The sequence below is a fragment of the Otolemur garnettii genome, unplaced genomic scaffold (genome assembly GCF_000181295.1).
Source record: "Otolemur garnettii isolate 467f Iridium unplaced genomic scaffold, OtoGar3 scaffold00152, whole genome shotgun sequence".
NCBI lineage: Eukaryota > Metazoa > Chordata > Mammalia > Primates > Galagidae > Otolemur > Otolemur garnettii.
The window spans coordinates 4,483,060-4,496,800 of NW_003852547.1; the positions used below are offsets into that span (position 1 = coordinate 4,483,060).

General features: G+C 52.8%; 1 protein-coding gene across 1 annotated transcript in view; it reads left to right on the top strand.

Annotated features, from left to right (window-relative positions):
* The window catches only part of BICRA (BRD4 interacting chromatin remodeling complex associated protein), a 91,646-nt gene extending 79,098 nt beyond the window's left edge, over positions 1-12,548 (top strand). The window contains exons 8-15 of the mRNA XM_003799559.3: positions 5,765-6,400; positions 6,552-6,732; positions 6,991-7,100; positions 7,963-8,024; positions 8,670-8,818; positions 8,979-9,073; positions 9,255-9,357; positions 10,600-12,548. Of these exons, the coding sequence (XP_003799607.1) occupies positions 5,765-6,400; positions 6,552-6,732; positions 6,991-7,100; positions 7,963-8,024; positions 8,670-8,818; positions 8,979-9,073; positions 9,255-9,357; positions 10,600-11,687 (2,424 nt within the window). The 3' untranslated portion in view covers positions 11,688-12,548. The remainder of the gene's footprint in view (positions 1-5,764; positions 6,401-6,551; positions 6,733-6,990; positions 7,101-7,962; positions 8,025-8,669; positions 8,819-8,978; positions 9,074-9,254; positions 9,358-10,599) is intronic.
* Positions 12,549-13,741: the final 1,193 nt, after the last annotated feature.

Here is a 13,741-nt window from a genome sequence, read left to right on the forward strand (position 1 = left end):
TTTTTTTTTTTTTGAGACAAAGTCTCACTTTGTTGTCCTTGATTAGAGTGAGTGCCGTGGCGTCACAGCTCACAGCAACCTCAAACTCTTGGGTTTGAGTGATTCTCTTGCCTCAGCCTCCCAAGTAGCTGGGACTATAGGCGCCAGCCACAACACCTGGCTGTTTTTAGAGGTGAGGTCTCACTCTGGCTCAGGCTGGTCTCTAACTCGTGAGCTCAGGCAATCTACCCACCTTGGCCTCCCAGAGTGCTGGTATTACAGGCATGAGCCATGCCTCTTTCTTTTGATGTCTTTATTGTGTTTCATAATACAAACACACCGTGTTTGTACTTATTCAGTCTCCTTTTTATGAATACAAGTAGTTTCCTCGTCACTGTTAACAAACAACATTCCTACAAATATCCTTGTGCCAAGCTTTGCACACATGTGAAAGTACTTATATGGTAGATTTCTAGAAATAGAATTGCTGGATCTAGAGGATAACATCCAAAAATTTCATGGAAAGCACTGACCAGTGGGTCCTCCTCAAAATTTGTGCCAATCAAGGGCTTCTTCCTTTATCTTCACCAGCCTGGAAAGTGACACACCTCCTGTGCTTTTCTCTAATTGTGCATGAGGTTGAGCACCTTACCATCTATACACAGCACAATTGAAAGCTCTCAGTAACTGTGTGCTGTGGCTACTTGGGAGGCTGAGTCAGGAGGATCGCTGAAACCCACAAATTTGAGACCAGCCTGGGCAGCATAGCAAGACCCTATCTCTTAAAAAAAAAAACACTCTAGATAAATAATACACTCATACACTCATGTGGTAGTTTCTTTTTAAAGATTATTTTTAAAAGTTATAAAAATAATTTCATGCTCATTTAGAGAATTTAGAAAATACAGAAAATCAGAAAGAAAAACCAATCACTTGTAATACCACAGTGTACAAGCAATTGGTAATATTTTGTTATGGACTTTTCTTTTGGTCTTTTTCCCTTTGTCTAGTTAAAACCTTTTAAATTAGGGATTTTATCCACATGGTTCAATCATCAAAAAATATTTTTTAGGACAGGAGTGAGGGCTCGTGCCTATGATCCTAGCACTCTGGGAGGCTGAGGCAGGAAGATCCCTTGAGCTCAGGAGTTCGAGACCATCCTGAGCAAGAGTGAGACCCTGTCGCTACTAAAATTACAAAAATTAGGTGGGTGTTGTGAGGTGTAGTCCTAGCTATTTGGGAGGATGAGGCATGAAGATCGCTTGAGCCCATGATGCCACAGTACTCGAGCTAGGCAGCAGGGTGAGACTCTGCCTCAAAAAAAAGGGGAGGGGTATAAATAAGTACTTTTCAAAGTGTAGGGTATGGTGTCCCACACCATTTGACCTCCCCAGCCCACTGCTGCCTCATTGCCATCTACCACTCCAGCAGGTAATCACAGGAACTTAGTTTTGTCAACCCTTCCGGCTCTTTGTGCATACACAGCTGAGTGCAAATATGGATATGTCCAGAAGATAACCCATTATACACTTACTTTGGCAGCAATGGAGAGTTTCTTCATTCCTCTGTTAGTTTCCCTCTGAGTGGAGGGACCATTACTTATCTCCCACAGGAGGCCATTTTTTTGACTTTCCACACAGAGCTGCAGGAAACCACTGATTCACCTGCCATTTCTCACACGTGCCACTGTATTTGGTCACTTCTTGAAAGGCTGTTTGCTCTATCAAAGCAGGTGTGCATTTGTAATTTGGATAGCTACCGCCAAATGACATTTTCCTAGAGTTGTAGCAAATTGCACAGGTTTAGACCCTTGGGTCAATGTCTTTACTAGACATAGGGCTTATTGCTAATGGGATGGGTGAAAAATGGTACCCTAGGGTGCTTTTAATATGTATTTCTCTTGTTATAGTGAGGTTGAACATCCCTTCAAATGCTTAAGCCTTTTGCGTTTCCTTTTCTGTGCACTGTGTGATCATCTCCTTTGCCTCCCTTCTCTCACCCGTTCTGAGTGATTTCTAGAGGCTCTTTATGTGTGAGAAAGATGAGCTTTGTGCTGTGAGTTGCAGACATTTCTCCCAACGTGTCATTTGGCTTGTGACTTCCTTCCTGGAGTGTATGCATGTCTGCATTTTTAGTGAGAATGAGATCTAAAATAATTATATATATATAATAATTTTATATATAATTTTTTGTTTGGCAGTTTTTGGCCGGAGCTGGGTTTGAACCTGCCACCTCTGGCATATGGGGCCGGTGCCCCACTCCTTGGAGCCACAGTCAGTCACCACCCATATATATGTGTGTATATATATGTATATACATATATATATTTTTTTAGAGACAGAGTCTCACTTTATTGCCTTCCATAGAGTGCTGTGGTGTCACAGCTCACAGCAACCTCCAACTCCTGGACTTAGGCAATTCTTTTGCCTCAGCCTCCTGAGTAGCTGGGCCTACAGGTGCCCACCAGAATGCTTGGCCATTTCTTTGTTGCAGTTTGGCCAGGGCTGGGTTTGAACCCGCCACCCTCGGTATGGGGCCAGCACCCTACCCACTGAACCACAGGTACCACTCAAAAATTATTTATTTTTTTGGCATTTCAAATATACAAAAAGTTTCATGGGAGTGGTTTGCTCTTTAGCCAGATGTATTAATTTTATGTGTATATATATATATATATATTTTTTTTTTTTTTTTGAGTTGGAGTCTTACTCTGTCCCACTGGGTAGAGTGCTCACAGTAAACTCAAACTCTTGGGCTCAAGTGATCCTCCTGCCTCTGTTTCTCAAGTAGAGATGAGGTCTTGCTCTTGCTTAGGCTGGTGTGGAACTCCTGAGCTCCAGCAATCCATCCGCCTCAGCCTCCCAGAGTGCTAGGATTACAGGTGTGAGCCACTGCACCTGGCCCAGATGTATTAATTTCTTTTTTTTTTTTCTTTTGAGACAGTCTCAAGCTGTCACCTTAGGTACAGTGCCGGTGGCATCATAGCTCATTATGTCCAAAATTTAGCTGCTTAAAAGAACAAGCATTAGTGTATTTCACATGGTTCCCAAGGGTTGGGAATCTGGAAGCAGCTTAACTGGATAACTTAGGGTCTTTCATAACATTGTAGTCAGGACATCAGCTAGGGTTGCAGCCATTTGAATGCTGGACTCCGCTGGAGGGTCTGCCTCTAAGCGCACTCATGTGGCTCTTGGCAGGAGGCTTCAGTTCCTGCCTTCATGGGCCTATCCAAAGGGCAGCTGATGACATGCGTAGTTGGCTTCCTGCAAATTGAATGACCGAGCAGAAAGAGATGGAGAGTGCTCAGGACGGGAGCCATAGTCTTTATTTTTATAACATAATCTTGGAAGTGACATGTAATCACTTCTGCTCAATTTTCTTGGCCACATGCAGAAAGATGTGGGGATGGAGGTTCTGAATACAAGGAGGTTGGAATAGCTGGGGGTTGTTGGGAGGCTGGTCCCACACCACATTTATTCATTGTAAACCTTTGCTACATTAGCTTTATCCTTAACTCTCTCATGTGTACACGTTTTTTCCCAAATCGTTTGAGAGTAAGTTGCACACGTTATGTTCTTGTATTCCTTAACATTTTGGTATAACATTTCAGCCCTTGAGAACAAAGACATTCTCTATTCTTTTTTTTTTTTAATTGAGATAGCATCTCACTTTGTCTCCCTTAGTAGAATGCTACGGCATCATAGTTACAGAAACCTCAAACTTTTGGATTCAAAGCTATGCTCTTGCCTCAGCATCCCAAGTAGCTGCGACTATAGGCACCTACAACTACTCCTGACTAATTTTTCTATTTTTAGTAGTGACTAGGTCTCTTTCTTGCTCAGGATGGTCTCAAACTCCTGAGCTCAGGCAATCCATCTGCCTCAGCCTCCCAGAGTGCTAGGATTACAGGCATGAGCCACTGTACCTGGCTTCTATTCTTTTTCTTGTTCTCGTAGAGATGGGGTCTCACTCTCTTGTCCAGAGTGCAGTGGCCAGGTCATAACTCACTGGAGCCTTGAATTCCTGGGCTAAAGTGTGATCCCCCTGCCTCAGCCTCCTCAGTAGCTGGGACAGTAGACATGTGCCACCAGGCTTGCCTAATTTTTTATTTTTACTTTTTTTTTTTTTATAGAGATGGAATCTCTCTATGTTGCCCAGTCTGGTCTCAAATCCTGGCCTCAGGTGATATACTCCTACCTTGGCCTCTTAAAACACTGAGTTTACACTGAGCCACCTTGCCAGACCATCTGAATGTTCTTTATCAGAGATACTTGGAGGGGAAATTATTAGATCAAAGATTGTAACTCTTTCAAAGTCCCCAGGCCAAGCTGTCTTCCAGAAGTATCGTCTACGGACAATCCCACCAGTCTTGCATGAGAACCAAGGGCTATCCTCTGATTTCTCCTTGGAGGTGGTAAATCTTTGGGGATGTCAGGATGGATGAATAGATGGGGTTCTTTTGCTTTTTAATTGCTAGAAGTTATTCAGGGACAAGTTTTTAAGGGATGCTGGAAGGATTCCAGGACTTGGAGGCCAAAGCTAGTGATAATTCAGAAATCATGCAAAGAGATTGAGCTTTGGACTGTGACCTTGGACAGGTCACCTGGGTCCTCTCCATCAGCTTTTCGAAACAACCCAGAAGTCTTTGGGTAGCGTTAAGGTAACAAGATGAGCACAAATGTTAGCCTTCAGTCCCAGCTCCACTTCTCTCATCTGGAAACTCTGAACATTTTGGCTCCTTGGCCTCATTTGTCTGTGAAATGGGCCCAGTGTGATCACTGCTCTCAAGGCCATGGAGGGATCACATGGACCAGTGCAGGTGGCCAGCCCAATGAGGGGTGACTAAGATGTTGGTTCTGTGGCAGCGAGCATCACAGTGCCAGCCCATTGGTGGTGCTCAATGGTTACACAGTGGCTACTGCTGTTAGGATTCCTGGGGAGGAGGGTGCAGACGGGCAAGGTGCTTCCTCTGTGTCTTAGTGAGGTGGCTAAGTGCGTGCTACAGAGCTGGCTCCTGGGTGGCTGGCATGTGTGTGCAGACACAGGCCCCTCCAACGTGTGGTATGTGTGCATACATGCACCTATACCTAGGAGCTTGTGTGGCTTCCAGCCAGGCCTGCAGCCACAGCTACACAGGCACATGCAGGCAGGTGCCCTGGATACGTAAAAGCTGTGCCAGCACTCAGAATCCCCCACCCTGTGGTTGCGAACCCAGGCCTGACCCTTCACCCTCAGTTGCTGTCCTCCTCAGCAGCCCCTGTGGCCCTGTACACAGCACAGGCCCCTATGCTGGTGTCTTTGCCTTAACTTAGCTGGATAGGTGGGTGGGTCCAGCTGCCTTGATGCTGGCCTACGTGCCCCTTCCCCCCTACTGTTGTGTCGCTGTCCCAGCCCTCTTGCCTTCTTGCTGGGCAGCTGGCGTGGTGCCCCTACCGCTGTTGCTGCTGCTGCTGCTGCTACTGCTGCTGCCGCTGCTGCCACCACCACCCCTGCTGCTTCCTCTGCTGCTGCCGTCCCACCCTGCAGGGCTTGCCCTCTGGGGAGCTGGGGGGCGGAGGCGGGACTGGAGGCCGTAGGATGTGGAGGCAGTGGGGTATGGGGATTGGCTTGGGCCTTGGGAAAAGGGGAGGGGATGGGTAGCCGTGGAGAGGTCCTTCCTCAGGATGAGGTTGGGCTGAGAAAGGGGTTTGTAGTGGGCGTGGCTGGGCCTCCAGTGTCTTGGGGCAGTGAGTGCTAAGGTTGGTTCTGACCCCTACCCCCTTCCCTCTGCCTCCCCCCTGCCCAGATCCCGGCAGCAGCTCCACTGAAGGGCCCAGGCCCGTCCTCGTCCCCATCACTACCTCACCAGGCCCCTCTGGGAGACAGTCCCCACATGCCCTCCCCACACCCTGCCAGGCCCCCTTCCCGCCCACCTTCCCGCCCCCACTCCCGCCCACCCTCCCAGCCCCAGAGCGTGTCCCGCCCACCCTCAGAGCCAGCCCTGCACCCTTGCCCCCCACCCCAAGCCACCCCTACTCTGCCTGGTATCTTTGTCATCCAGAACCAGCTGGGCGTTCCCACACCTGCCAGCACCCCAGCCCCCACCACACCAGGCCCACCCCAACCCCCTCTGCGCCCCCCATCCCAGCCACCTGAGGCACCACTACCCCCAGCCCCCCACCTCCCTCCGACCTCTACCACCTCTGCCGTGGCCTCCTCCTCCGAGACGTCTACCAGGTTGTCAGCCCCTACGCCTTCCGATTTCCAACTCCAATTCCCACCCACCCAGGGGCCCCACAAGTCCCCCACACCCCCACCGACCCTTCACCTGGTCCCCGAGCCCGCAGCGCTCCCCCCACCGCCTCCTCGGACCTTCCAGATGGTGACCACCCCCTTCCCAGCGCTGCCCCAGCCGAAGGCTCTTCTCGAAAGATTTCACCAGGTAATCGGAGGCAGGGACCACCAACTTCCCCTGCCCCTGCCCACTCAGTCAGATTGGACTCCTTCCTGCTTTATGGTTTTCTGCTCATCCCCAGCCCTGGCCCCATTGCTAGCCTATGCCCCCCACCCCTCAACCACCTATCCCTCCTCAGGTGCCGTCCGGAATCATTCTCCAGAACAAGGCTGGGGGGGCCCCCGGCACCCCACAGACCTCCGCCAACCTGGGGCCCCTCGCCAGCCCCACTGCCTCTGTGCTGGTCAGCGGGCAGGCCCCCTCCGGGACCCCCACTGCCCCCAGCCATGCCACTGCCCCGGCACCCATGGCCACTGCAGGTAGGGGAGAGATGTGTGGGCGGGGGCTGAGAGCAGGGAGGATGGGCTGGGGCAGAGTTATGGGTCATGTGAGTGGGGGTGTCACTAAGACCTCAGGGGACCAAGGGAAGGTGCAGGAGGCAGGGCTGATTCCCCGGCTCTGAGGGGGCCAAACTGGCAGGAGGAAAAGTGGAAGGGATACAGGATTGGGGCTCACATTTGAGGAGGGGCCTTTGTGTCAGTGACTGTGGGCCCTATCCTCCCACCTACATCCCCCAGGCCTCCCTCCTTTGCTTCCTGCTGAGAACAAAGCTTTTGCCAGCAACCTCCCAACCCTGAGTATGGCTAAGGCTGCTTCATCCGGGCCAGGGAAGTCCTCCGGGCTGCAGGTAAGAGGCCCTCAGAGCAGGGACAAGGGCAGAACCTGGATGTTGCCAGTAAACTGGGACAGGGCAGGGAGACACCAAGAATAAAGGGGGTAGGATGAAATAGGAACATCAGACAGAAGCAGCTGAAACCCTGAGAACAGCCAGACAGGGACAGGACGGGGTGCGTGAGAGCCAGACAGATGGTTAGAGATGGCAGAGACACTAGGATAGTTGCACAGGGACAGAGGGGCACCCAGATAGCTGGGTGGCAGTATAAGAAGTGGTCACCAGGGGCAGAGCAGGTGACACTGACACAGGAAGGAGGGGCAGAGTCCAGGCTACAAGCTTGGGCAGGAGAGGTTGGTATTGGATGGGACAGGGAGGCCAGAACGAGAATTAACAAGGCAGAGACTACCTGTTGTATTCAGGGGATGGGAAGGCAAGCAAAGAACATAAGGTCAGAGGGCACAGGACCCAAGAAATTGGGAGACTCAGAGACCAGCTGTGCCTGGACCAAGATGGGGGACCATGAAGAAATCTGGGGCAAAAAGACATGAACCAGGGGTAGGGAGAGGATCGGGACCATGTAGATCAGAGGAGTGGTCATGGGGGAGAGGAGCCAGCCACCTGTCATGGAGAGTGAGATGCTTAGAAAGCAGCCCCTGCGAGGGGACGGAGGGGACCCAGGTCGAGGCTCCCGCCTTCCTGTCGCCCTCTCCTCCCCTGCAGATTTAGTTTGATGGGCATGGGATCCCGAAGCTGGGGCTAGACCCCCACCCGGGTGAGAAGTCTTTGTCCCAGGCTGGAGGGAGAGAGTGGGTCAGGGCAGTGGGGAAGGCTTTTCCCGGTCACATTGCCTCTCACCCAACTCTCTCCCCACAAGTATGAGAGCAAGTTGAGCAGCCTGAAGAAACCCCCCACGCTCCAGCCCAGCAAGGAAGCCAAGTGAGTTTCCACACGCCTCCACCTATGTTTTGGGGGGTCGAGTGGACCACCCTCCAGAAGTAGGGGGGCAGGCTTGAGTGCCTGTCCCAGCTGCAGCCCTGGGCAGCTGTGCAGTTCCCTCAGACCTTTAGTCTCCCCTTCTCCCACCACGGCTATCTTTGCTCGGCACCTAGGCCTGTGGTCTGTGTTGAGCACACAGCAGTAAATAAGACGGCGCTCCTGCCCACAGTGTGCAGGGTGGCTGGTCTTTAGCAGGGGGTAGGTGGGTTTGGGCTTGTCTCCTGGGAGAGATGACAACAGGGAGAGTAAGCAAGTGGCAGGAGGCAGAGTAGCACAGTGAGCCTCTAGCTCCCGCTCTCTCTCTTCCTCTTTCCTGTACTGTGGGGAGTGACTGCACTTCACTTCCCCCAGCCTCAGTTTCCTCTTCTATAGAAGGAGGATAATGACAGCATGTACTTCCTTTGGTCCTGGCCAGGGATTCAGTGGGACAAGCCCATTTAGCACATGCTAACTTGCCTTCGGAGTATTCCTTTTCCCTTTGTTGTTGCATTCAGCCGTGGCCTGGGACAAAGGGTCAGTGACACTGGTTTTGCCTGGCTCTCACCCCCGGCTGTGTGTATGTGGTCTCTCCCCATCCAACCCCAGTTTCCTGGAGCATTTGCACAAACATCAGGGCTCAGTCCTGCACCCTGACTACAAGACAGCCTTTCCCTCCTTCGAGGATGCCCTGCATCGCCTCCTGCCCTACCACGTCTACCAGGGTGCCCTCCCCTCCCCCAATGACTACCACAAAGGTGAGGACTCTCCTGATGTGTCCTGAGGGCCCATACAGCCTAGCAGCTGTCCCTGACCAGGGCAGGGCACTGAAGGGGTGGGGACAGGTGCATGCTCTGTGACTTTGGGGAACACAGTACCCCAATATCTCCACCCCTGCATCTCTTCTCTTCCTCGCAGTGGATGAGGAGTTTGAGACGGTCTCCACGCAGCTGCTGAAACGCACCCAGGCCATGCTCAATAAATATCGTCTCTTGCTCCTGGAGGAGTCCCGGGTAGGGTCAAAGTCCCCTTCCTTCCTAGTTGGGAACTAGGAGGGAGGGTGGGAGGAAGGCATGTGGTCAGATCACAAGGATTGTTCGGAAGCTGCTCACATCCCCCTGGGTCTCTGGTGTCCCTTCTTCCTCCTTGCTTGTTCACTTGCCCATTTCTCTTCTCTCCCCCACCCACGCCCAGAGGGTGAGCCCCTCAGCAGAGATGGTAATGATCGACCGAATGTTCATTCAGGAGGAGAAGACCACCCTTGCCTTGGATAAACAGCTGGCCAAGGAAAAGCCTGGTGAGAAGGGAGAGAAGGGAGAGATATCCCCACCCCACCCAGACACCACCAGAATTAGGTTGGAGGCAGGAGTGGGGTGCACGGCCTCACCTTACACCACCACCAGGTGGTGCCTGGGCCCCACCTTCCTACTGTATGAGCATCTGGGACCTCTTGCTTCAGACCAGAGCCCTGTTTTGTACTTCCATCACCTGTTTTACTTCCACCTCCTCCATCCTGGGATGGAGAAAGACTCTGTCATTCCCATGGGATAGAAGACAGAAGGGGGCTCTCCTTCAATTTTGCACCTGAGGTGCTTCACCCTGGTCTCCCATCTTCAGGAAAGTATGTAAATCCCAGCTGCTGATTTTCCAAAGTATCCCTTCAGTCCTGTCCCACATTCAGTGCCAATCGAGTCCAGTGCTTTCCTTAAAAAAAAGAATCGTTCCTGCTTTCTGTCCTCAGCGTGTACCTTCATTCTACTTTATTCTTGAGCCCTGGACCTTAATTTTTCTAAAGCAGTCATTGGTACTTAAAGGAGAAATTGGTACGAAGGGCTAGCCATGGTACAGAAGGGGCCCAGGGCAATTCTTAAGCCTCAGGGTGGTCTTCAGCAGGGTGGGACAGTTTGGTGGTTAGAGGCAAAGTTCTGGAGTCAGACCTTCTGGTTCAAATCCTGGCTCTGCTGTTTACTGGCTGTGTGGCCTTGGGGAAGTAACTTCTCTGTGCCATTGTGCCCTCCTCTGTAAAATGATGATACCAGCTTATTATCCCTATCTGTAAATTAAGGCCATAAATAATCTCATGTCATTTCACCCCAAGTCTTGCGATCAAATGAGATACTTCCCCCAGTTTTTCAAGGGGAAAATGTATTTATATATATAAAAACAATTAGCGCCGTCCAACAGAGCTTTCTGCAGAGATGAAACGTCCTGTGTCTCTGCCATTCCATACAGGAGCCACTGGCTAGTGTGGCTACTGAGCACCTGGAATGTGGCCAGCATGACTGAGGAACTGAACTTGTTATTTTCTTCTAACTCATTGAACCCTAAATGAGCCTCTCATTGCTAGTGACCATCATGTTAGACCAAGTGGTTTTAGAGTTGGGGGGGGGGAGGTTGGTTGGGGATTGCGGGTAAGGATGCACCCAGTAGTGCATCCTGGGATTCTGAGGAAGGTTTGCTCAGTCCAGTTCCTAGAAGGCAACAGGTGCCCCTCCTCCTCCTCCTAACCCCCTGGGTTTTCTGTGCCCTGACTCTGCAGATGAGTATGTGTCTTCCTCACGCTCTCTGGGCCTCCCTGTGGCAGCGTCTTCCGAGGGCCATCGGCTTCTAGGCCATGGCCCCCCATCATCTTCTGCGCCTGGTGCCTCCGCCCAGCCCCCTCCACACCTGCCCACCAAACTTGTGATCCGGCATGGCGGGGCAGGTGGTTCCCCTTCGGTCACCTGGGCCCGGGCGTCGTCCTCCCTGTCCTCCTCTTCATCCTCCTCCGCGGCCTCTTCCCTGGACGCCGACGAGGATGGGCCCATGCCCTCCCGCAGCCGCCCGCCCATCAAGACCTACGAGGCTCGGAGCCGCATAGGCCTCAAGCTCAAGATCAAGCAGGAGGCCGGGCGCAGCAAGGTGGTGCATAACACGGCGCTGGACCCGGTGCACCACCCACCCCCAGCCCTGCAGGCGGCTGAGCCCCCACCCCGGCCCCCGCCACCCCCACCCACGGGCCAGATGAACGGCACTGTGGACCACCCACCGCCTGCCACCACTGACCGCAGGCCACCTGCCCCAGCCCCCCACTGCCCACGCCTGCCCCTGCGGAAGACATACCGTGAGAACGTGGGGGCCCCAGGCGGCGGGGCCCTGGAGGGTGCAGGGAGCGGCAGAGCCCGGGCTGGCAGCCCAGTACCGCTGCCGACCAAAGTGGACGAAGCCACCAGTGGGCTCATCCGTGAGCTAGCCGCTGTGGAGGACGAGCTATACCAGCGCGTGCTGAAGGGGGCCCCGCCAGAGCCCACGGCCAGTGCTGGGCAAGGAGGGGGTAGCGGGGATCCGGGCTGGGAGGCGCCCCCATTACCCCCAGCCAAACGGCGGAAGTCTGAGTCCCCGGACGTCGACCAGGCCAGCTTCTCCAGTGACAGCCCACAGGACGACACGCTCACGGAACACCTCCAGAGTGCCATCGACAGCATCCTGAACCTCCAGCAGGCCCCCGGGCGGACACCCGCACCCCCATATCCTCACAGCACCGCTGCAGCCGTCGCACCCACCTCTCCATCGCCCCTGCACAGGCCAGAGGCCTACCCACCCTCTAGTCACAACGGCGGCCTTGGCGCCAGGACGTTGAACAGATAACACCCGGCTGGACTTCCCTTCCCCATCACTTGCTCTGCGCGGACGCCAGGGGCAGCTGGGCATCTGACCTCAGCCTCCTGGGGACACGAGCCGGGGAATCCCCTGACAGTTTTTCTTGCCTAAGTTATTTGAGTCACAAAGGCCTCTTTCCATGCCTCCTGCTTCAGCTGGGTTGTTGGGGGGTGGGGATGGTGGGTCAGATTTAGGGGAGGGGCTGTCACGTAAACTGTCCCCCTTGCCAATCGAGGGACAATCTGGTGTGTCAGTTCCTGTTTCTTCCCACTTTCAGGCACACTCCACCACTCTGTCCAGGGACACATGTGTTTGCCAGGGGTGGGGGCACCTGGTGGCTCTCACTGCTCCAGGTAATGGTCTTGTCTGTGTGGCTCCCGGGTCACGTTGGAGCTTGGAGCTGCCAGGTCCGTATATACAGGCTCAGCCTCTTCCCACTGCCCCCACGGGCTATAAAAGGAAATCAGAGAGGGGGTGGTAGGAGCCAACTTCTTAGAGCGCTGTGCCCTGGGGCACCTGTGTCGTTTTCATGGGTGCACCTCCAGCTGCCTGACCTATGTCTCCATACACTGTGCTCGAGTGAGTGAGAGAGAGATTTCCTAAGCTCTTACCCCTCGACTTGAAATCTGAGCAAAACAAGAAACCAGGTCCCCTCCCCAGCCAGTCTTCCCTCTGTTCTTCCTGCCTCCAGCCTCCTGCGCCACATTTTGAAATCTCGGAGACAAAACTAGTACTGTAAGATAAATTTTTTTGTACTGTATTTATTGTGTATAACAATTTTTTTAAAGGAGAATTCTGTACATTTAGAACTCTTGTAAATTAAAAATGGATCCTTTTTTTAAAACTGTACTCATGCCCCCTTGGCCCCATTACTTTTGAATATTTCAGGGTTGGTGTTTGGAGTCTGTGGTTTGGGGCTCTGTTACTCTCTCCTAGAGCTTCTAGAACAAAGTGCCACAAATGAAGGGGAGAGGAGAGTGCTTAAAACAACAGACATTTATTCAGGCCTCCTAATCCTAGAGGCCTGAAGCCTGGAAATAGCTTGGTGGTAGGGCCACACCCCAGGTGAGGATCTTTCCTCCCTTGTCCCGGTTTCTGGTAGCCCCAAGTGTACTTGACTGTGGTTGCATCTGGCCATTTCCCCTATGTCTCTTATAAGAACACCAGCCATATTGGGTCACAGCCTACTCCAGTATGACTTTGTTCTAACTCGGTTACATCTGCAGAGACTTTATTTCCAAATGAGGTCACATTCACAGGTACTAGGGGTTAGGACATCAACATATCTTTTTTGGGGACACAATTGATAATAGTAAGGAGGTGGATAAGGTAGCTGCTAATCCCTGGGACACCATTATGTGAAATATCACCTGTTTCTCCTGGGCTGAGAATTTGGAGAGCAGAGCCTGAGTTGTATTTACTCATCTCTCTCCCCTTCAGCTAGTTCCTTGTGCAGTGAACAACTTGCACAACTGCACACTATAGCCTTCAGGATCAGGTGGGAGGGAAAAGTGTCTTTGAAAAGGTGACATTTGAGCACAGACATGCATAAACAAAGGGAGGGAGACATGGGGGATTTCTGGGGGGAAAGCATCCAAAGGGCAGGAACAGTCGGTACAAAGGCCCAGAGGCAGGAGAGCTTCCCAGGGAGTGCTGAGGAACAGTGAAAAGTCCAGTGCTGGCGAGTGGGGGGGCAGTGACTGAGAGATGAGGACAAGTCCTGAGGTAAGGTCAGAGTCAGAGAGGGAACAAAGGGAGCCTAATCGTTAGGACCTTGTGTTCCCGGCAGGGATGATTTTGCTCTCTTCTGTGTGAGGCTGAAGCCATCCAATGCGCTGAGCTGACGTTGGTTCGCTGGCGTCCTCTGGCGGCCGCCTGGGGGAACAGGCAAGGGATGCTAGAGGAAACCCCAAACGCAGCGAGGAGGCCACAGCACCAAGTCCAGGGGCGTGGTGACAGTGCAGGGGCCTGGGTGATGTGCCCCGTTTCTGTGCAGGCCCCGGGAATTATTTGTGGTTGGGAAGCTGAAATACAGAGTTGCA